Source organism: Aythya fuligula, chromosome 3 (genome assembly GCF_009819795.1).
Source record: "Aythya fuligula isolate bAytFul2 chromosome 3, bAytFul2.pri, whole genome shotgun sequence".
Classification (NCBI taxonomy): Eukaryota; Metazoa; Chordata; class Aves; order Anseriformes; family Anatidae; genus Aythya; species Aythya fuligula.
The window spans coordinates 41,512,300-41,534,021 of NC_045561.1; the positions used below are offsets into that span (position 1 = coordinate 41,512,300).

A 21,722-nucleotide genomic window follows, 5' to 3' on the forward strand; every position below is an offset into this window, starting at 1 on the left:
TAGGATAAATGAAAATTGGAATGGAAGAAAGTATATAACATTAATGTATTTTAAGTAGTCATTGCATAAAATTCTGAACTATCTGAAGAACTGTTTCTTCGGAACAGTTAAGACAACTGAAATTTATTCCATTACAGTTAGGTTTTAGATGCAGTTTAAAGAAATTAAATTAGGAATAAAAATACAAAAAAAAATCTTCACCACATGAGTAATATAAATGGTTAGACAAATCACATCTTCAACATGTAGCTTTTAGAGGACAGAGTGTTTGGCTATATCACATCCCAGCTGTGCCAGTAGCTAGTGATCAATATATTGGATCATCATCACTAACTTGAGATTGCTCCACTTCTCTGAACTTTCATTTATACTTTATTTCTGTACAGGATTAATATAGTAAGCCCACTCTGTAATCACTCATAATGGTTTAACTCTTATTTTAAGTTTATGCTTTAATTTGATTTGCACAGAAGAATACTTAGCTTTTACACATTTGTAAAATAGTTCAGATTTTCCTAAGATACTGTATGTTTTTTAACAACTTGAAGGCTGAGGATCATACCATGGAAGAAAATATCATGGTAGAGTCCAAAAACATTGATATATTTCAAATAACCAGTTTTAATCTATATATTTATTTACAAAAGACATTACAAGTTAGCAAGGCACCAGTGCAGAACTTGTTGGAGTCTAGAAAACTGAATTGTTGGTCGTTGACTGGAAATCACATGTAAATTGGAAAAATTATACGCTTATTATAATATAATACACTGAATGAGCTTGCCTTGAAAGGGAATAATGCGTATTTTCATAGTTTATCACAGGCACTGACAGTAAATATGACCTTACTTGGATTTTTATTACTTTCATCATTGTCTTTCATGACTTGCCCTTGTTTGTGAGAATGGGATATCCTCTTTACACTATTTCACTAATTTTCATAATTGTTGTTTGTCAGCCTCACTGCAGTGTTGCTCAGCCACCCCCTATTACTGTCCTTTCATTTCTTCCTTTGCTTTCCTTTCATTTTAATCGTTTCCTTACATGTCCTTTATAGACAGGTGCCAACTTTTGTATATAGGGAAATCTTCCAATTTTAACTTCATGGTTTTCCCCAGCAACAAACATTCCTTTCCACAGTGTTTTAGTAAGCACTCATCATTGTCACTTTAACAGGTTCAATATTTAGTAGAAGCATCATGTTGTTATTTGTCACTTTCTTAGGATCAAAATAATGTGGCAGTTTTCTAGGTTCAAGTAGTATACCTATCGGAAGACCTCCCCACATTATTTTTAGGTGTTGGAATCTAGTGATATTTGTACAGCATGGACACTGTCTAGTGAATTGTGACAAGTGCACCCAAATAACCAGGATTTAGCCAGCCTTAATGTTCAAAATGGATGTATAATCATTGTTAAATTTTCTTCTATTACAGTATAGTTCTAAAATGCATACTGGAATGTGAAATCTATCAACTGTGTTATTTTTCACAAGCTAGGATAAAGTTGGATTAGGTCTTTTTCCTTGAGCCATTTTAGATGCTGAAGACCCCAGTTGCAGTTGCATCAGTTGTGCTCGACACAGAGACACACTTACAGGTGCTATGGAATGTGAATGTTGTTTGTCTCTTCAGAATTTGTCTCACTAACTATGTAGCCAAGTAAGGGGAAATTAGAGACTATGATAATTTTCCTTTTGGATTCTATTAGCAATGAAGATCCCCATTGAATAGTTAGTTTTTTGCTAGCATATCGTGTATGTATTAGCAATGAGGTTATTGCACCCTATACATGTGTCCTTTGATTGATAATGACCGGACAGGATACTGAGTCACTTACTCTTCATCATCTAGAAATAAGACCTTCAATGAGCAGGCACTGAGTTTTTCTTAGATTCCACATATGTGTGAGCTAAAACCAGGCCACGCCAGAACTGTTTGTTGCTTCTTCCAGGACATAACTACGCCCTGCTTGGTCACTGATCAGGACATCCCTCTAGTTTTAGAGTCAGCAGGAGATTCAAAAAGCAAGGTAATTTTTACTTTGGTTGCAACGTAGGCTGGGAACTTTCAAGTCAGCTGTTCCATCCCTAGGATAGAAAAGACTACCAACCCTGGTGCGGCCATTTTCCTTTTCCTTTCCTGGCCTTTTCTTCAAGTCATAGTTTAAGGCTTTCTCCTTTAAACTTTACCTTTGCAAATTCCCTTTCCAAATGATTCCTTTGCAAATTTCCCACTCACACATTTGTAGTCTGCTTCTGTACACATGTTTAGACCTAATTAATCCAAATCAATTCAAATAATCAATTTTCACTTGGTTTGATGAAAACTTAAATGAAACATATGCAAGAATGAAACAAACTTTTTGAATTTAACCTCCTGCTAAAATGTTTGAGATAACCATATGCTTGGTTATGTGGGTTAAATCAGACTCTGTTTCACCAGATTTGAGCAGTATCTTTTGATTGTTTCTGGTTTGGGTACAGATTAATAACGGATATGGAAATTAGAACTTTTTTAAGCCGCTTATTTTAGAAATGTGCTAAAATAAGTTTGAAATTTATTTGAATAAAGAATATATTTTTCACTGCTATAACAACAAAAATTCCTTGTTTTGGAATTGGACAATGTAAATAATATTCCACTCAAGGGGGTAGATGCTTACGGCTGTGCATCACCAATAAATGTGCTGTTTTGTGACAGTAAATACTTTTCTTCAGAGATACATATCTGATAATCAAGAATTGAGTATTATAGTTAAAATCTCAAAGTTAATTATTATTTGGTTTTACATAATTTTAATCTAATGGATTCTGCTTTTCTAACATATTTTAGACTCCCCTCTTGTATTCTAAGTAAAATTTCACTGGTTTTCTGTTGACTGCCTATCATACTTGGCTGGGTTCTTTTTCATATTCTACTGTGCCAATTTATATTGATACTGGTATGATGTCAGAGTGTTTGAGATCTCCTTACTATAAGTAATCCTCCATAATATGTGGACTCTGTTGAGAGTTTCTCTTGTGCTCTACACTGGCATGAGAATCTCTATAATATGTTAGAAAGGCAGAGGGAGGGGACCAACCTGAGCAGACCTCAAAATGGGAGAGGAAGGGGAAACTGAGAACCTGAAGGGGGAGAAAAAAAAAGGATGTGAAAGTTGGAAGGAAAACATAGGTTATAGCATGGAAATTAGAGAAGGGTTTCTTAAGTCTTTTTGCTTAGTTCCAGTTTCCATCAATTCCTCTTTCATTTTCAGTATGCTATCCTTAACCCACATTTTCCAGGGAAGTATGTGTTCCTTCCTTCTTATCCATTCACCACCTTATTCTTTCCTATTCCTTTATCCTATCCAGAGCACTTCTTTCCATCTTCCTGATCACCCCGGTTTTTCTCTTCCCTTTCCAGTTCTTTGCATTATGATTCTGTGTGCACAGACGTATGACTGTGCTTTGCATTTGCATTGTGTAAGTTCACTGACCACGTATGCATGACAGTTATTTATAATAACATTACATGAAATTTATTTTAAAATGTTGAAGACATCACTAAGATCTCAGCAAGCTTGGTAAGGTTCTTAAAAATGACTTGACTGTCTATTTACCATTTTTGTGCCTTTAAAAGGTTTAAGCTCTTGAAGCAGTAGTTTAGATGTAGGATATGAGCACTGCCATCATTTTGCCATCATTTTGTAAAGGAAGTTTTGTTAGTACAAATTCAAACATTTCTAAAACATATCTCTTACTATGTGACTGCTATTCTTGTTTGAGCAACCCATGGTGGCCAGTAGAACCTCTTAGAGTTCTGCAAAAGCAGAAAGTATTCTTGAAAACAGCAATTGTCTTGAGAAATAAAAGTAATTTTAAACAGGAGTTTTTTAGTTTTTGTAACATTGCTTTGTGGAAAGGTATAGGCAAAGGCATGAAGCACTTCCTATAGTGAGAAGAAAGTAAAGGGGTTTATTTACATAACAAAAGGAGAAATGAATCACCTTTTACCTTGTAATTGGAAAGTGTCTTACAAATTTAACTACAGTGTAAATTCCAACCTGTGAGATAATAATAACCTCTTAAACATGAACTTATACTTCACTACTGTGATCTAGCTAGCTCTAATTAAAGTGTAGAGCTAGTGTTCACTGACTCTAATTAAAGTGTACCTGATGCACTTATTTCTGTGATCAATTCCACATAATTTATAGAGCAATTTGTCCACAAGAGGATGTACATTTTAACGTGCTTAAATAGGCAGTTACTTTGATTTTAATCTTTCAAATCTGAAAAAAAAAAATGACCAAGTCATATGACAGAATAACACCAAATACTTTCTGTTCTATTATATGTGTTAGTTTTATCAAAAGCCTTTTTAAAAATAATATAGATATGCTAGTGCTTTAAGCACTAGCTTTGGCCCTTCTCACCACCTTTAGAAAACCATCTTGTATTATTTAGGAGACATAATGAAATGCTTATGGGTCTTAGGCTTTAGCATATGCAGCTTAGCTTTTTTTGTTGATTGCCGATACACTGCCTTGTAATGAAACTGAGAAAATTAAAACAAACATTTTTTTTGGAAAGATTGTATTCTGTAAAACGAGCTTGATGTAGAATTTTTCCTTGCTCCTTTAGTTAAAGGATTTCTTACATCCTTTTTAGTTAAATTAGAGTTCAGGTAGAACTTGAAGTGTCTGTATGCTATTAGTTGACAGTGCAAGGTCCTTGTCAGACTTTAGGTAGGTATTTACATCCTAGTACATGCCAGACTACTTGTTTCCATCTAGTAATATAAATGGATGTTTTATAAGCAAGGTTATTTAAAAATAATAATAAGAAGAAATGTGTAAAATATTTTAGAGGTCTGATATACTTCGATGAGGAAAGTGAATGCCACTTTACTGCAGGGTTTTTTTGGCGGTGAAGTGGTCCCTTATTGCTGAATATGTTTTGTAGGTTTTAAGTTTTAGACTGTAATAATGGTTTAGTAGCTTAAATTACTCATTTAAGTGTATTTTGAGGATTAAATAAACTACTAGCTATCAGTTTTTAAATCAATAAATGAGTTTCAAATAGCTGTTTCTCCATGAGTATGTCTCAGCTCTGTTCCTCAAGTATGCAATTGTTCAAAGTTTGTGATAAGTATTCATCATAATCTATTAAAAAAAAAGTTGAGATTGTAAGGATCATCATGATAAGAATGATGATTAATAAAACTGCAATAGGGGAAAGGAGTTTATTGAAAAAGAAAAGCAGTGTTATATTTTTCATATAAAAGCAGACATTACTCTGTAAAAAGGGAACCAATGTGTAGTTTTATGAATAATAAGAAATGTCCAGTGATGTAACATTTTTTATTACAATTGGGATGCAAGAGAAATCTTTTATTCTGTTCTCACAGAGTAAAAGAGAAATGAGCTGAAGTTACACAGAGCTGATGTGGGGATGTGGGAAAATACAAAAACCTAATGAAAACTTTGCCAATTTTTTTTCCTTTTTATTTTTTTTTCCAGTTAACCTGATATCCTTTATTGGTAAATATCCAGGACACGATTAATTGAAGGTTATTTCAGGAAAAATTAAGAATCACTTGTTTTGTTTTGTTTTTGCTAGAATGAAGACGTGATTTATTGATTTATTTTTTTATAACTGATTTTTCAATGCATGTTTCTCATCTAGCTGCTAAGGAAAAGGCATATAGGAAATGACATAGTTACCATTGTCTTCCAAGAGCCAGGAGCGCTTCCTTTTACTCCAAAAAATATTCGTTCCCACTTTCAACATGTATTTGTCATTGTCAAAGTGCATAATCCTTGTACTGAAAATGTGTGCTATAGGTAAGTAGAACCTTATAGCTATTTAAGTTTGCTGTTAAGAATGCAATGGAACTGCTTTTCCTAACAGTTTTATACTTTCTAGAGATACGATATATACAATTTTAAAATTTCTGCTTCATTTTCTATGAGTTTGAAACCCCAATGTCTCTCTTGCTTATCTAAACTAATGGGGCAGTCTGTAGATTTAAATGAGTGTGCGAAACTGTGTTGTTCATTCATGAGCACAAAAATGGGATATAACATTTTAGTGAAAATAAGATTTGCAGTCAGACTTGTGGTAATTAATTTAGAATTTGTATCACATATTTCCTTTTTTTGAAGTAAGTGATTTAAAATAAAATACTTTAGAATGCTGTTAATGTATATAAATCCCTGAGTATGACTATATGACGCCAGGGCACCAGGGTGAGTCATTGAGTTGAATGAGAAATTTTGGGGGATCATAACGTCTCAAATTTCAGTTCACCTTAACTCACAGTTAAGTTATTGCATCATGAATTTTAGCAAGGTTACCTGAGCTGGAAGCATATGGGAATTGTGCAAATAATGACAAGGACTTCAAAGACAGTGGTACAGATTTAGCAGCTATGAATGTTATATTTTATTTTTTTAGAATGAATTTCAAAGTACCTTGTGAGGTTGGATCATATTGCTTGTCGTATCTTCCAAAACTTGGTTTTGTTTTAGTATCTATTTCGTGATTACTATTACATGATATATGTATTTCATACGTTACATTTTTCTATTACTAAATTGTCTGTTTTTCATCCCAAATGTGAATGCATTTCAGTCAATCTAGTAGTAGTTGTATATAGTTTGCATGGTATTTTGAAATCCTTTTTACAGATAAAATATGTTACATAGATATCAATTGTAGGTATAACTGAGTGTCAGTAAGGAAAAAATATTTCCATTTCCCTTTAAATGTATATCTTGCTGTGAACTGTCCCTCTAAAGAATTTCAAATATTATGAAATTTTATGAACTTAGAATAGGCACTTTAAAGTGGTGCAAAATGCTCCCATTGCCAACATGTTTTGCACTGATACTTTTTGTCTGTATTCATATCTTATCCTTGCAAGATGTATAAGTATTGAAATCAATTCTTTGTATTCATATTTTTCATAGTTCTAATTAAACTGTGTGAAACCTGAAAATGATAGGTGGTTCTAAATAATTTTAAAAAATCTTGCATCTCCTTTATATCTTGCAAAGGATTTTTAAACTTACTCCACTAAACAAAAGAGACACTGACACCCTAAGCAGTCTACCTGGAAACCTCTGTGTTTGTATTATTATATTCGCAATGTCCTTTATACACGTAAAAGAAAAAAGGCATTTTTAAAACAGATGACCCAGTGAGTTTTCTTTGATGTGTCTAAGATATCTGAAAACTGACATGTTAAAACTAAAGTCAGTTGTGTAACTGGGCTGCACAGGTCACTACTTACTTTCTGATCTTTTTTTTTTTTTTTTTTTATATAAATGAATTAACCATTGCATTTTCTTTATCTTTCTAGTGTTGGTGTTTCAAGATCAAAAGATGTACCTCCATTTGGTCCACCTATTCCCAAAGGAGTAACTTTCCCCAAGTCAGCAGTCTTTAGGGACTTTCTTTTAGCCAAAGTTATTAATGCTGAAAACGCAGCACATAAGTCGGAAAAATTTCGAGCCATGGCCACAAGGACACGTCAAGAATACTTGAAAGATCTGGCAGAAAACTTTGTTACCACAGCTACAGTGGATACTTCAGCAAAGTTTAGCTTCATTACTTTAGGTGCAAAAAAAAAGGAAAAAGTGAAACCAAGGAAAGATGCACATTTATTCAGTGTTGGAGCAATTATGTGGAATGTGATCGCACGAGATTTTGGCCAGTCTGCTGACATTGAATGTCTCCTTGGAATCTCCAATGAATTTATCATGTTGATTGAAAAGGAATCAAAAAATGTTGTATTTAACTGCTCCTGCAGAGATGTTATTGGATGGACATCTGGATTAATGAGCATCAAAATATTTTATGAAAGAGGAGAATGTATTCTTCTGTCTGCAGCAGATAATTGTACTGAAGACATCAGGGAAATTGTTCAAAGACTCGAAGTAAGCACAATTTCTAAATTGGAATCTCAAAAACTTTATGAAGAATTGTCTACATCTCCTTTGAGATACAATTAAAAATGTCATCTGTTTATACTTCAGTACTGTTTTTAGTCTTCAGAGAACTATAAAAAAGTAATCCTCATGCAGTATATGAGAATCTATCAACCCCTTTTTCAGGGATGAGAAAATGAATACCAATAATTTGATAGACTTGTCCGAGGCTGTGGATGGTTTCAATATTGAAATCAGGATTGAAAGGCTAAGCTTTTTGTTTTCTCTTGCTGTAGCCTTTCTCAATTCACACTTCTGTAGGTAGAAACATATCTTAATTTAAAAATACACAAAACCTTAATGGGTAGAATATATTCACTTCAACTTTTTATTAAGAAAAAAAAGTGAATTTTAGAAAAATTTGCCACAAGTTGTTCTGCTGATGTGTTTAGTCTACACTGAGTAACTGCAGAAAGTGAAGAAAACTAGACCAATTAATGACAGCTTTTACAGCTGACTGGATAAAGATTTTCAGACACTTGTGACCATGTTAGCACACCTGTCCTGTAACTAACTATTCCAGTCAGTACAAATGAACTGACAGGAGCTCTAACGTAAAACTGCTGATGCATCTACGTCATGCGGTTATGCTTTGCCCTTTGATTTTGATTTAAGTGATGTAGATCATGTTGGTTTTGTTTATATTAGAGAAACTTGTTCTGAATTGAAATCATTATGCTTACCACTTTCACACTGGATAGAGTTGATGCTGCAGAGCCTCTGTAGTCCTACAGCCACTTCTAGCACAGTGCAGTATCCTGCTCTAGTCTTTCTCTTCCAAAGTACTATTAGCCATCAATGGATGAATGTCTAGACTTCTTTCCTCACTGTTACGTTATTATTTTCATTGGGTTATTCAGCTTCACTTTTCTTGCACAGATAATTTTCTTCTGAAGAATAGTGTAGTTCACTTCTGTTACGTATTGCTAAATAGACAATAAAAATTTCCACTTACTTAACACAGGTGGAGCAAAGGTTCAAATTTCTAGTGAAAACTTCTGCTGTCAGTAGTGATGACAGTTGTTTCTTGAAGACCTCCAGGTCTGGCAACTCAACAACCTCCCTGGACAGCCTGTTCCAATACTTCACATCCCTTTCAGTGAATAAATGTTTCCTAACAAACAAACAACAAAAAACCTTTTTCCTAAAAGTTACTAATTTTTTTAAGTTGTATGCTCCTTATTTACATTTTGATATAGAAGCCCAGATGTGACCGTAACATCCACTCAAAAGTGTTAAAAACTCTGATGCCACAATTCAGATGTTTATTTTAAAACCCTTTTAGATGACTTAGAACCCAGCTGACTTTTATCCAGATGAATAGGATACCTCTATGAATATCTAGATCAAACAAAGATGTGAAAAGCTGCAGACTGATCTTGGTTTGAACCAAAAGAATAAGTTCTGGAGTGGAAAAAGCTGGGACTTACTGTTCTAGAGTCTGATCTGTACTGGGGAAGGAAAATCCGGTGATATAAAGTAGAGAGAAGGAAAAGTAAACTATAAATGGACTTGACTGTCTGGATTTTAAGACAGTAAAGGCAATGGATCTGAGCTTTAGGACAATATCAGATGGCTAAGAGAAGGATTAAACAAAAAAGCTTAATGGATCTTCAGACATCAATCTGAGTAGGCTAGAGTTCATTATAAGCCTATATGCTAAAAATACTCCTTTCTTCATAGGATTTAGAGGCTATCTATCTTTTAATTTCATCTGTGTTGTGTGCATTCAGAGAAGCCATCTCTTTGTTCATGCACAGCCATATGTTCAGAGAAATAGCAACCAAGTACGCAGAATGACCTATTTTGAAGTGGAGCAGCACTATGTTTTGTGTGACATTACTATGTAATTTGCCATGTCATATTTTAGGGGATGTGCTTGTGGAGGGCTTGATCTCCTGAAATCCTTTTTACCTTTGCTTTGGGACTAGCTTGATCTATGGCAAGAATGTTCATCTTTCTTCTCTTACAACTTTCAATTATTTAATTCAAAGGTGTTGTTCTGACTGCTCTGAGTTTTGTTACATTATATATAAAAATGAGCCTGCTTAACAAAATCTGAATTTGAGGGTTGTGGGCTAGTCTATATAGTGACAATTAATTTTAATTGAATATGAAGAAACTTGGTCTTGTTTTTAACTTTCCCAGTGACATTAAAAATCTTATCCCATCTCAGTAATGTCCACGTGTAGAGGTAGTAGCAGTTAGGAACCTGACTACAAGTGAAAATAAATCAAAATGGTCTTCGTTGTTAAAGTCTATAGAAGAGATGCTGCTAGAGCTGAAGCACTTCACTCAATTTGGCTCATGTTATATCTCAAGCTTAATACTGCCTAATACTGAAGAAAAAATGCCTGCACACCTGCAGTCAGTCAGCCTACAAGAATGAAGTATCTGACAGGATAGCATTTTGCTTGCTTTGTGTTTTGAAGCAAAAACAGCTGTTAAGTTTTCAATAAGATATAAATGGTGTTGTGTTAATGTTGGGTTTGGGGGGGGGGGAGGAATTTAACACAGGACAGCTGCTTGCTTTGGAGTTGTAAGATTTTAATATTGTGAAGTGTTCTGTTCCCTTTGTTTTATGCAGAAAACTTGAACTACAAATATCAAAACTATTATTAGCATTAGTATATTGAAGATAATAAATGCCAAGCCATACGTGGCTTTACAAGGTTTGAAAAGTGACGTTTGTCTGTCCAAAGAAATGAATGTCCTAACTATCTGGTACTTCTTTATAGATAGTGACCAGAGGATGTGAAACCACAGAAATGACCCTTCGGAGGAATGGGTTGGGCCAGCTTGGATTCCACGTGAACTTTGAAGGGATAGTGGCAGATGTGGAGCCCTTTGGTTTTGCATGGAAAGCAGGCCTAAGGCAAGGGAGCCGCCTGGTTGAAATCTGTAAAGTGGCTGTGGCAACTTTGACTCATGAACAAATGATTGACCTTTTACGCACATCAGTGACAGTAAAAGTGGTGATTATTCAGCCACATGAGGATGGAGCACCTAGAAGGTAACAAGCAACAGTCCTCAATGTGATGTTTACATCTGTTTTTTTCTCTGCCACAGTTTACATGATTGTTTTTGTGGTTTTTTTTTTTTTTTTTTTTTTTTTTTTTGTGACCATCAGGAAGTTGTCATTGTCTGTCGTGTTCGGTGGTAACAGTATTGAAGCTCTTAAAGCAATCTTTTTCCCCAAACCATTACTGGCTTGTAATAGATTAAATTCCTTATAAGTTCCCATTTAAAGGGAAATCTACATTTACATGGTTCGAAAGGGTAAGAAGTAAACTTTAATGCCTTGTGACTGAGCTATTATAAAAACTGATATGACTTCTTTCCTTCCACAGGATAATTTTATATTTTAATACTAACTTTGGAAATTTTGAATCCTCTGAAAACTGTACCTTTTATTTCCTTGAAGCTTCTCTGACTCCTGTCCTATAGGAAAGGATGATGATAATTACTTATTATTATGCATTACTATTGTATTATTATTTTAATTTCTTACATCAAAATTTTAGCAAAAGTAAGGAAATAGGGAAAATACCGTGTTCCAGACATACACAGTACCAGGTCTTAACTGTCCTCCTTATTTTTTGTAGATATCTAATTTATTCATATTAAATATTAAATTACATCAATGAAATCATCAGTTAAAGCAAAAAAATATATTGCTGTAACATGCAATAGATGATCACACATTCAGGAAAAGGGTGAAGTACAGATTATTACAGTCACTGTACAGTTGTTTTCATGGATGAAATACAATGTTCTGTTGTCAGTATTCATTTTTTCTCTGTGACAAAGATTTTTGCTCTTCTCTCCATTTTGATCATTACTGAGGTAGATAAAATAGGTAAAATTTTAAAACTTTACAGTAATAAGTTTTTCTCACACTTTTTGTGGGCATTTTTAATTTGGCTCATCCTAAATGAGAACTGTATTACAGTAAATTGAATTGTCTACTTGTAAAAGGCCATCTTTAAATCTCTTGTTGATTTTTAATTTAACAGAAAAAAAGCATTAGATGTGTTGCTTTTGGCAAGACAACAAGCCATGAAATTTTACATAGCATGCAGCTCTGTGAAGTTGGTGCCAGCTGTACACGAATACTGCTTAATTGGTGGCAATTCTCCAAGTAGTCATTGGCCTGATGAATGACACAAAAGTGCCCTTCCCTGCCTCAACCTGTGTGTTGAAGCATTGGTTTCCTTTCTAAAGTAAACGTGTGTGAATATAGAATACTACCGTTTTGCTTAGTTGGATAGAATGTGCAATTAAGCGTCTCTTTGCTTAGCTTTGCTATTCTCACCATCTGCTTCTGGGGATGAATTTTCACTGACTTGTTTGGTATACATTTCCAAGCTGTTTACAGAATATGAGCCTAATGAGCCGATCCTATTATATTGAAGGTAAAACGTGTATTTTATAGTCCCTGATGGAAAAATGCATACTGTATGAATTGTTTATATCTTCTTAGATACGTTTTTAGAAATGAAATGTTAAAATCCCAAATCAGTGTAAGATACATGGCACTCAGTCTGTGTGTAGGAGGACTTTTAACTGAGGAGTAGAACCTAACTAGGAAAAATCTGCAAAAGCTGTTCTTGTTTGTAAATTTTTTTTTGCATTTTTTTAAACTGTGTAACTAATTACTAAGGAAAACGAATTTTTAAGCTGTTTCTATTCTAAAGCATGAAAAGCGCCAAAGTATTTTTGAGTTCTTTTCAGCCTCATCTCTCTAGTATTTAAAAAAAAAAAAAAAAAAAAAAAAAAACCTTCTTAAATATCTCTTTCCTTTCAAATATCAGCTTCTTGCAGAAATGGAAAGTACCTCGTTTCCCCCCCTTACCTCCCCAGAATATGAATAGTAATTTCAGTTGCGTCATTTGAAAGAGATCTCATATACAAAAAGTTTTGAGTTTGTCTGTCCCAAATGTTTAAAATCTAAGTAGAGAAGACAGAAAGCAATATAAAGATACCAAGTAACAAGACTGAGAGTTTTAGTTGACAAATGTGACCTATGACACTGTTCATAAAATATATTAACGAGAGGTGGAATGAGAAAAAGGCAGGAAGGCATAAATTGCCAGCAGTTTGGAGAAAGAAGAAACTCTCTTGGTAATCGCAGCTGCTTACTAGCTAAAACTTGTGCATATACATTTCCCTATTTCCTGCTCCACTGCTTGTCGTAGCCACCTGCAATGTCTTGTTTTTACAGTATCATAGAAACACAGAATATTTGAGGTTGGAAGGGACCTCTAAAGATGGAAAGTCCAACCTCATTGATCATAGCAAGGTCAGCTAGAGCAGGTTGCTCAGGGCTGTGTACACTGGATTTTGAATATTGCTGAGGATGGAAACTTCACAACCTCAGTTCCAGTGTTCAATCATATTTACAGTAAAAATGTTTTTGCTTATGCTTAAGTGGAATTGCCCATAATTCTCTTTGCACATTTCCTCATGCCCTTTAACCATACAGCACTGAGAAGAGTCTGATTCTTGGCATCTTTTCTTCTCTTTACCTCTCTCAGGTATTTATACACATTGATAAGATCTCCCCTAAGCTGTCTCTTCTCCAAGTTTAATGCTTCCAGCTCTCTCAGCCTCTTCTTGTATGTCAGGTGCTCTAATCCCTTAACCATTTTTGCTGGGCTCTCTCCAGTATGTCCATATCTCTTTTGTACTCTAGGTATCAGGTTTACCTAGAAATTTATAGGCAGTAGTTGTGCATTTAAACAGGATTATCTAGAGAATTAGAATTAATTTCGCATTCATTTGACAACAAATTCCACTGTGTTTGTCTAGAGAATCCATGTATGAATATAGGATACAATCAAGTCTATGAGAGTAATTTCCAGTAGATATGCGAGCAGCAGTTAAGGCTGTTGTGCCTGCTCATCAGGAAAGAACTCTTTCACTGTCAAGTAGCTCCAATAATTGTCAAATAACATTCCAAACAGACATCCAGATATTTCCTTCAAAGCTGAGGTTCCATCAGTCGTTCCATACCCTGCATGTTTAGAAGAAAGGTAGCTCGAAAGCAGAAGTAGGCTTAATGTGTATGCTTCGATAATTGCTTTCATCCAAAAGTGGACTTGGAGCTTTTCTTTTAAGGAATGATCCTTCACTCCATCTGGTACGTGCAGAACAGTGGATTTGGAGGCTGAAATGGGTACCTTGAAAGTTTGACACGTTTTATGGAACAATGTGGTCTTCTGGCAGTTGGATTTATCTTTCCGTATTTCAGTCTTATTTCTCAGTGTGCGTATTGATAGTTTATAATATATTTTATGTTCATGCATAATTACTATAAACAAAAAAAAAGTGGTTTTAACTTCAGGCACTATTTTTTTCCACAGGGCATAGATACAAATATGCATGAGTTTTTATGTTTCTACAAGAGTCAATTGAATTAAAACTTAACATAAATTTAAAAGAATATTAATATAATTTTAGCCAAGAACAGTTTAGTTTCATGGAATTTACCTACGTATCATTTTATTGCCTGTCTTATAACAACTGAGGTAATCAACTGATTTCCACTACTTGAAAAAGTGGTTTCTGCTTAACTCTATCTGCTGAGTTTTAGGAATATGAAGCAATGAGGACTTTCTCTTTGGGTTGCTTATTCGCACTGGTTCCTTGCTGGGATAAGTTACTGAAGTGAGTTTATACAGATTGGACTGAGTGTCTTGGGAATTATACCCTTCATATGAAACCAAGTTTCAAGTGTGTGTGCGTTTCCAAAGCAATCCTACTCCCTTAGAAAAATATCCGCTGAAGTGGAGATCTTTTTAATCAAGTTCTTGTTTTTTTTTTTGTTTGTTAGCTCACCCACAAATAATCTTTAATACATCAGCCCTTTATATTTAAAAAAACAAAAACAAAAAAAACCACAAGCAAGCAACAAAACAAACTATGAGCATGAATATACTGTGAATATTAACAATGAACAATTATTTTTTCTGCAAAATGTCTTGTATTAATTTCTTTCAATATGAAAATTATTTGGAATGTTAAAGGTGCTTACAAATGAATGTTAGAGTGATCAGGAAACCACGGAAATTTTGCTCAGTCAGTGCATTCCATTACTTTCTTAATATATAGATCCTTCTACCTATAGTCATGATAGCAGTATATGCAAAAGCAATCATGGGAAAAGGCCTTTCATTTGCTATCCTGTAGAGTTAATGGACTTGAAACAAAGCTCCTACTATTTTCAGATTGCTCCAGCAATTAAATAATCATTCACAAATTGAGAAATTATAATTATTTGCATGGCACCAGGCTGATATTTAGATAGAAGGAAGAAATGTCTACTTAAAACATAAACTCTTTAAATTACGGTTACAGATTTTAGAACAGAAGTGCTAGTCTGTATGCTCAGATCTGAATAAGTATTCTTGTCTCATATTTGTTTCTATGATTTGTCTTTACTTTTAGAATTGTCAATATGTTCTTCTGTTGTCAATATTACCTAGTACTACAGCACAGAAGCCAAAATTATACAGATTTTAACAGGAGAATAACAATGTTCCTTCTAATTTGCTTTCGCTGGTGTTGTCACAGTAATGCTCAAGGACACTATCTCCTTAATCAGTCAAATCCAATCAAGAAATTCAAGTACTTCCAAATCCATTTTAAACTCTAGTGTTGCATTCAGTTAGAATCTTTCTTGCTACATTGAAGCTTATTTGTCTGAGCTCATCTTCTGTTATATATAAAAATGCTCAAGAAAGCTATTTGTGGGAAGTTTAGAAAATGAACAAAACTTAAGGCAAAATTCCTAGGGATGGGCAAGAAACAGAAGGCCAAGTACAACCACTGTAGGAGAAGTAACAGTGGTAGTTTCCACCTGTTTGTAAACAGTTGTTCTGTATTTTTTTCCTGCTGTTGCTAGTAAAGGTTAAGATTGATATGTTTTTATAACTATACCTAAGACTACCCGGGGGCCATTATTAGATACTACTGCATTTCTTTTGAGGTTATTTTATTCTCTTGAACTTTGAAAATTCTTATGAAAAAAACAAATGGAATGACTTTCTGTATTTTCCAGTTTTGATACTTGTTCTTCTTGAATGATTGTGATCTTAATAGACAGTTGTGTTTCTAAGGCTTTTTTAAAGTAATAAATAACCAGCAGAGTATTGAATGCTTGAAAAAAAATGTTTTTAGGAAGTGTGGAAGTGTTTATTTAGTGGAAGAGTTCACATCTTCTCTGAGGGGCGTTTTGCCATAAGCTCATGCAATAGTTCATAGGCCTTTTTTTTTTTTCATCTCTCGACTTAAGAGAGTTCCCCTGGGCTGATCCCCATTCTGGACTAAAAAGAAGCCATTGTCTAAAACTGCTGGCGTGACAGTGCTGGATTAACAATGTTTGAGGTACATTAAAGCAGAAAAATCTGAAACTAAACTTTTGCTTGTACAAGTTTGAGTGCATCCAACTAATTACTGATTACCAGCCCTGCCACTAACTTGAGAAGAATGCAAATACCTGAAAACTATAATTTGAAAGTTTCATTACTTTTTTTTTTTTTGTAAAGGTAACCGAGGGAACTATTGCTAAGGAACTATAATGATACTAATTTGAAGCCACATCGCTTGCATAAATTATTCCTATGTACCTAACAACAACAAAGGAGAAAATGCTTAATTTTCTTTCCCATCAAATTATTGTGTTTTTGTAGCATTGTTAGATTCAGGAAATATGAGACATGAACTGGGATTTAGCCTGATGTATGGAGACTCCTGCCAAAACTGTTCTCTGTCAGAACTCTGATTAGCAGCAGAGATTATTAACCTTGGGCCATCACATTTAAGTGCAAGCCCTAATATTGGGGTCAGCCTCACACTAAGATCTTTTGGCACACCCCCACACTCTGAATGTTGTGCCACTCCTCCTGTGTTTGGAAGGGTGGCAGCACTAGCAAACAGTGCCCCAGCACAGGGAACAGGACAGCCCATACCTTATCTTTAATATGTCTTGCACCAAGCCATGAAAAGGAGAGGAGTGTTTTCATCTTTGCAATCAGCTCAGTTGGCTACCAGTTTTCAGGTTATATTAGACATCTCCCTGGGCACTGCTTGTGGAATTCTACTGGCAACAGTCTTTCTGTATTTATTAAGTGGTTTATCAGGACCTTTTATAAAAGATTGCTTCTATTGATTTTTCTCCTTAATTTTAGCACTTCTATTCCAGTCATTACACATTCTTGGGAAGAGTTAATTGCTGTCAAACTTTGAGTAAAATTTCCTCCCCCATGATTGAAAATTCCTTTAGATAATACTGTAGGTCAATTACTTCTTTCCAAAATTGGCTTATTTTTAATACTGACTTTGAAATATTATGGTATCTTGTGCATGGTTTATTGATTTAGATTATCAGCATTTAGGGTACTTTCTACAAAATTGTAAGACAGATCAAGTGTCTGGAGGGTAAAAAAAAAAAAAAAAAAAGTTATCATAGAGTAATTGTAGTGTTACTGTCAAGATCCTGTTCACTGATTTATTTTTTTTTTTCTTCCTGATTCTTTCGTCTGTAGCTGACATAAAGATGCAGTATAGGTCAATATGATAAATTTTGTAAACAAGGTAATTTATGCAGAAAATTTTCCCTGTTCCATCTGAAGATGTGCATCATTCTCACAGTTACTAAAATTGCCCTACTACCTCCTATGAACTAACATTCTCTGGCAGTTAAGAACTCCAGGCATGATTGAGAAGACTTTTACTATGCAGCAAGTGCATATTCTGCTAAGGTGGAGAGAGGTATTTAAAATGTCTTTAATGTAGCATCAATGATAGTGCTGTGCAGAGAACACTTACAGACAACCTTTGTACCGTTCATTTCACTTACCTACACTCACAATTCAATCTAACAGATGTATTGTACCTGACAAAAGATCAAGCACTTCAAATTGTTCAATTGGTCCATCAGCTGAAGTAAAATATACATATAACCACTTAGTGTATGCTTGAGGAATTTCTATCTTTCTGTATCAAAAGTATGGTCAACCTGTCATTTTTCTTTTGTAAAAGAGAAATGGATGAAAGTTTCATTTAGCAAAGTTTAAAATGTACCTTCAGAATTGCATTTCACTGAACTCATCTTAAGATTGGATTACTGTCAGTCTAGGTGATTACTACACTGTGCAGTTGCTAAAATTTGCTGCTGGCTTCGTAGTCATCTGTAGCTTGGTATCTTTATGCTGTCTCAAAGAATGCAGGAGAGAGATACTAACTGAAAGTCTCTTACTGCTCCGGGGAGCTGCTTTGGAGAATATCATAGGTCCTCCCACTGAAGTAAGGAATGAGAAGTGTTAAAAGGGCTTTTGGTAACCTTGATGAGGTCTTAGTCCTGATCTTGTCTCTGTGCTATCTTAAAGATTATTTCAAAATCAGGTTTCAGTCTGAACTCAGTTCTTTTTGAGCTCAAAGAGGTAGGTCTATTTGCTACTTCTTTTGTCCTCTTTGTTACTTTTCATTTCCATTTCTTATGCTGAGCATTCTATAAGTTCTTCATCCTAGATGTTGGTTTTCCTGGCCCTGAGTTTTCCAAATCTTCATTCAAACTTGTGAATTTTGAAGGTTTTCCTCTTTAATGTCAGAAAAATCTTTCCTATTTGTCTGTTTTCCAAGTAATGCTTCCTTATTGACAATAGCTTTTCAAGCCTTTATTCCCCATATTTATTATCTTTTGATGTGGCTGTCTTCCTGTTCTCTGGGATTTGGAAACGTGACTTGCTCTGCTTGAGTCCTGCTTTCCGTCAGCAGAGACTGCAGGGGTTGTTATTGCCCCACTGATCAGACAAGCCAAACATCTTGGTTGCTTTGTGTTGTTTTTTTTTCTCCTTTTTTTATTTCTTGACTAACTCCTTTCATCCAATGCACGTGTCCTGTCTATATTCCTCTTCTCTTTTACATACAACAATACAGGCGTAGAGGCTTTTAGGAGGCTTCAAAATTGTTTGTCAGCTCACTGATGCCAAGATTCTGTTTAAAACTGAATAGTAGCAAAGATCAAAGGACAATGAATGTATCTTCATAAAAGAGGGCTTGTCAGCTTCAGCTCTTCTCTGAAGCTTCTCTGAAGGGACTACCATGCAGTTATTATTCCCTTAAAACCAGTAAAGATAAAGTGGGCAGCAGCCTTACCACCTGAGGTTTCCATAAGCAGTCTCACTCATCTGTTGTGCTATGAATTTGTTTTAAAGTAAAACCCATTCAGTATTTTTCAAATGACATCTCTTTCTTTTTTGATGTGTGACTGCTGTTAATAGGCTTTTGAGATGTCGTAACTTGGAAGTGTTTGTCTCGACTTCTTTGACCAAAGTTGCCTTCACCATCTGGTCTTATCCAATGTCTCTGGCTCGCTCTGTAATTGATGTAGAGAGCCAGTGGAGTCCAGGGCTTACCTCCAGGAGGCACCTCAGAAGGTCAGAGAAAGGGAAATAAGCGTATGTCTCATGTAATTACACAGCGAGTCTAAGGAAAACTAAGCTACTAAATTCTGCTTTTTAATCAAATCCTTACTACTAAATTCTGCTTTTTAATTAAATCCTTACTACTAAATTCTGCTTTTTAATCAAATCCTTACAATTATGTGAAATCAATGCCTTATTATGTGGTTTTAATAGGTTGCATGGTGGGTTCTCATTCTCTTTGTGACACCTTGTGAGAGAACTGCTGCAGATGAGAACAAACATGCACAGTAATAGCGATTGCTTCAAATGTTTGAGTTGGGAGAATGCAGTTACTTACTATACCAATACATATACATATTGTCTCTTTATTGAGAAAGATTAAACGTTTTGAATTGAAGTGGTGATAGTAAAGGACAATTTCAGTGCAACACAACTGGTGGACACAAATGACTGTTTCTATCCCTACGTCCCCTTTAGTAGCTCAGGTCTGTGATGCATTGAACTGATGTTAAATTGTAACCAGTTTTTCCACTTTTGTTGTTATGCTAACAAACCATTTATAGCGATGCATGAAATCTAGAGATTAAAAATCATGTTTTTGTCAGCTCACAGCACCTCCAAATGCTATAGACACTTAAATGTATTAAAATAACTTGAAAATCTGTTTTTTACACAGTTAAGTTGGTGTCTAGCTTTACCAAATCAAGCAATGCTTTTTGTATCCTTTTATTTCTGGACTTCCGTAGCATTAGAAATTAGCACAACATTTTCATTAAATGTATTTACAGCACACAATAACGTAACTTTTAAATATTAAGACCTTGAGATATATATACTTTTTTTTACATATTCTTTTAAAATAATTTAAAAAAATAAAAATTATTAAAATGAAATAAAAGTTCTCCTGCAACACCAGTCCCAATACATATTCTTTATCCAGTGGAATCAGTTATGGTATTACAAATAGAAGTTAGATAATGGTTCAACTGAATATTTAATAGGAGATTGCATTTATGCAATGATCAGTTGTTCTTCATTCAAGCTAACCTGGCGATAGATCTACAGCAAAATAAATAAATAAATACTTACTGGATTGCAGACATAAAGTAATTGATTCTCTGTTTCTGATCTAGGAAGTAGCTACAATTATCATCTTAGATGTATCAGTATACTGCAGTATCTGTTCTTTGGGCAGTGTTTGTGAAGCAGTAAGGTGTAACGTCCATGTAAATGTGGAACTGAATGGCTTGGCACTTTTACATTAAAATAAATAAGCCTATGTGACACAGGGAGTCATATAAATTAGTTCTATTCTAGCCATGGATTTTTTTTTTTTTCCCAGCTAAAAGCCATACTGGTGCTCCATTTTGGATTTAAAAGTACCATTTAGATTTTTGTTTTATTTGCAATAAGGTTGTAAACCTTTTTTTTTTTTTTTTTTTTTTTTCCAGAAAGTGTCCTCGATCAATTTGTTGTTTGTCTGTTTGTCAGTTAGAGGAATACATTTTAATGAAGTAAACATACTCGTTTAAGAATTGAAATTATTTCTCTCTGTTGGAGAGCTTGTTAGCTGTTTTTATATCATGCTTTAGGTATTCAGTTAGCAAGCTGAGTCAAACTAATAGTAGCAATAATCTATTTTGACTTCAAAACCCATGGTTATTCTTACAGCACTTTAAATACCCCCTATGAAGTAATTAATAAGGGATACAATGACAATTACATGCTATACTTTTCCCAATTACTAAGACAAACTGTGAAATCAATATCCTAATAGTTAAGGTTAGGGAGGGGATGATTTGTTTCTAACACTTATGGTCTACGGGAATTTAGAAGGGAATGAAATAACTTTGAAATCAGCAGAAGAATGATTGAAATAGCAGCATACTTAATTGCTGAACTTCGTAATCCAATAATGAAAAACTACATATGGCTGCCTGAAAAATTATACAGCACACTAAACTAATATTAACATTGCTATATCATCTGTACGTTCTTTGTTCTGTTTTGTATATAAGGTTTTATGAAAATCTTTAATTGAGTAATCAATCTTATGTTATTTTTTTCCTTTAAGAGCCTTCTGCATTCGCATAATGTTATGGCCCTGCTCTGGAAATGAATTAAGGTTGTACTGCTAGGGGCTATTGTCTCTTAGACCTTGGCCTCATTTGTTACAGACAGTGAATGAGGTGGGGGAGCCTTATGAAGAGAAGGCTGGTCTTGGGATATAAGCAGTTGAATATTGCTTATTCTATCCAAGAATGCTTATTCTATCCAAGTTTCTCCAGTAGAAATGTTAGTGTGAGTCTAGGCAAT

At 34.5% G+C, this 21,722-nt stretch overlaps 1 protein-coding gene across 6 annotated transcripts in view; it reads left to right on the forward strand.

Annotated features, from left to right (window-relative positions):
* The window catches only part of SIPA1L2 (signal induced proliferation associated 1 like 2), a 135,993-nt gene that overhangs the window by 70,944 nt on the left and 43,327 nt on the right, over positions 1-21,722 (forward strand). For all 6 annotated transcript variants that reach the window (XM_032184245.1, XM_032184248.1, XM_032184249.1 and 3 more), the window contains 3 exons: positions 5,672-5,829; positions 7,350-7,926; positions 10,716-10,990. In XM_032184245.1, the coding sequence (XP_032040136.1) occupies positions 5,672-5,829; positions 7,350-7,926; positions 10,716-10,990 (1,010 nt within the window). The remainder of the gene's footprint in view (positions 1-5,671; positions 5,830-7,349; positions 7,927-10,715; positions 10,991-21,722) is intronic.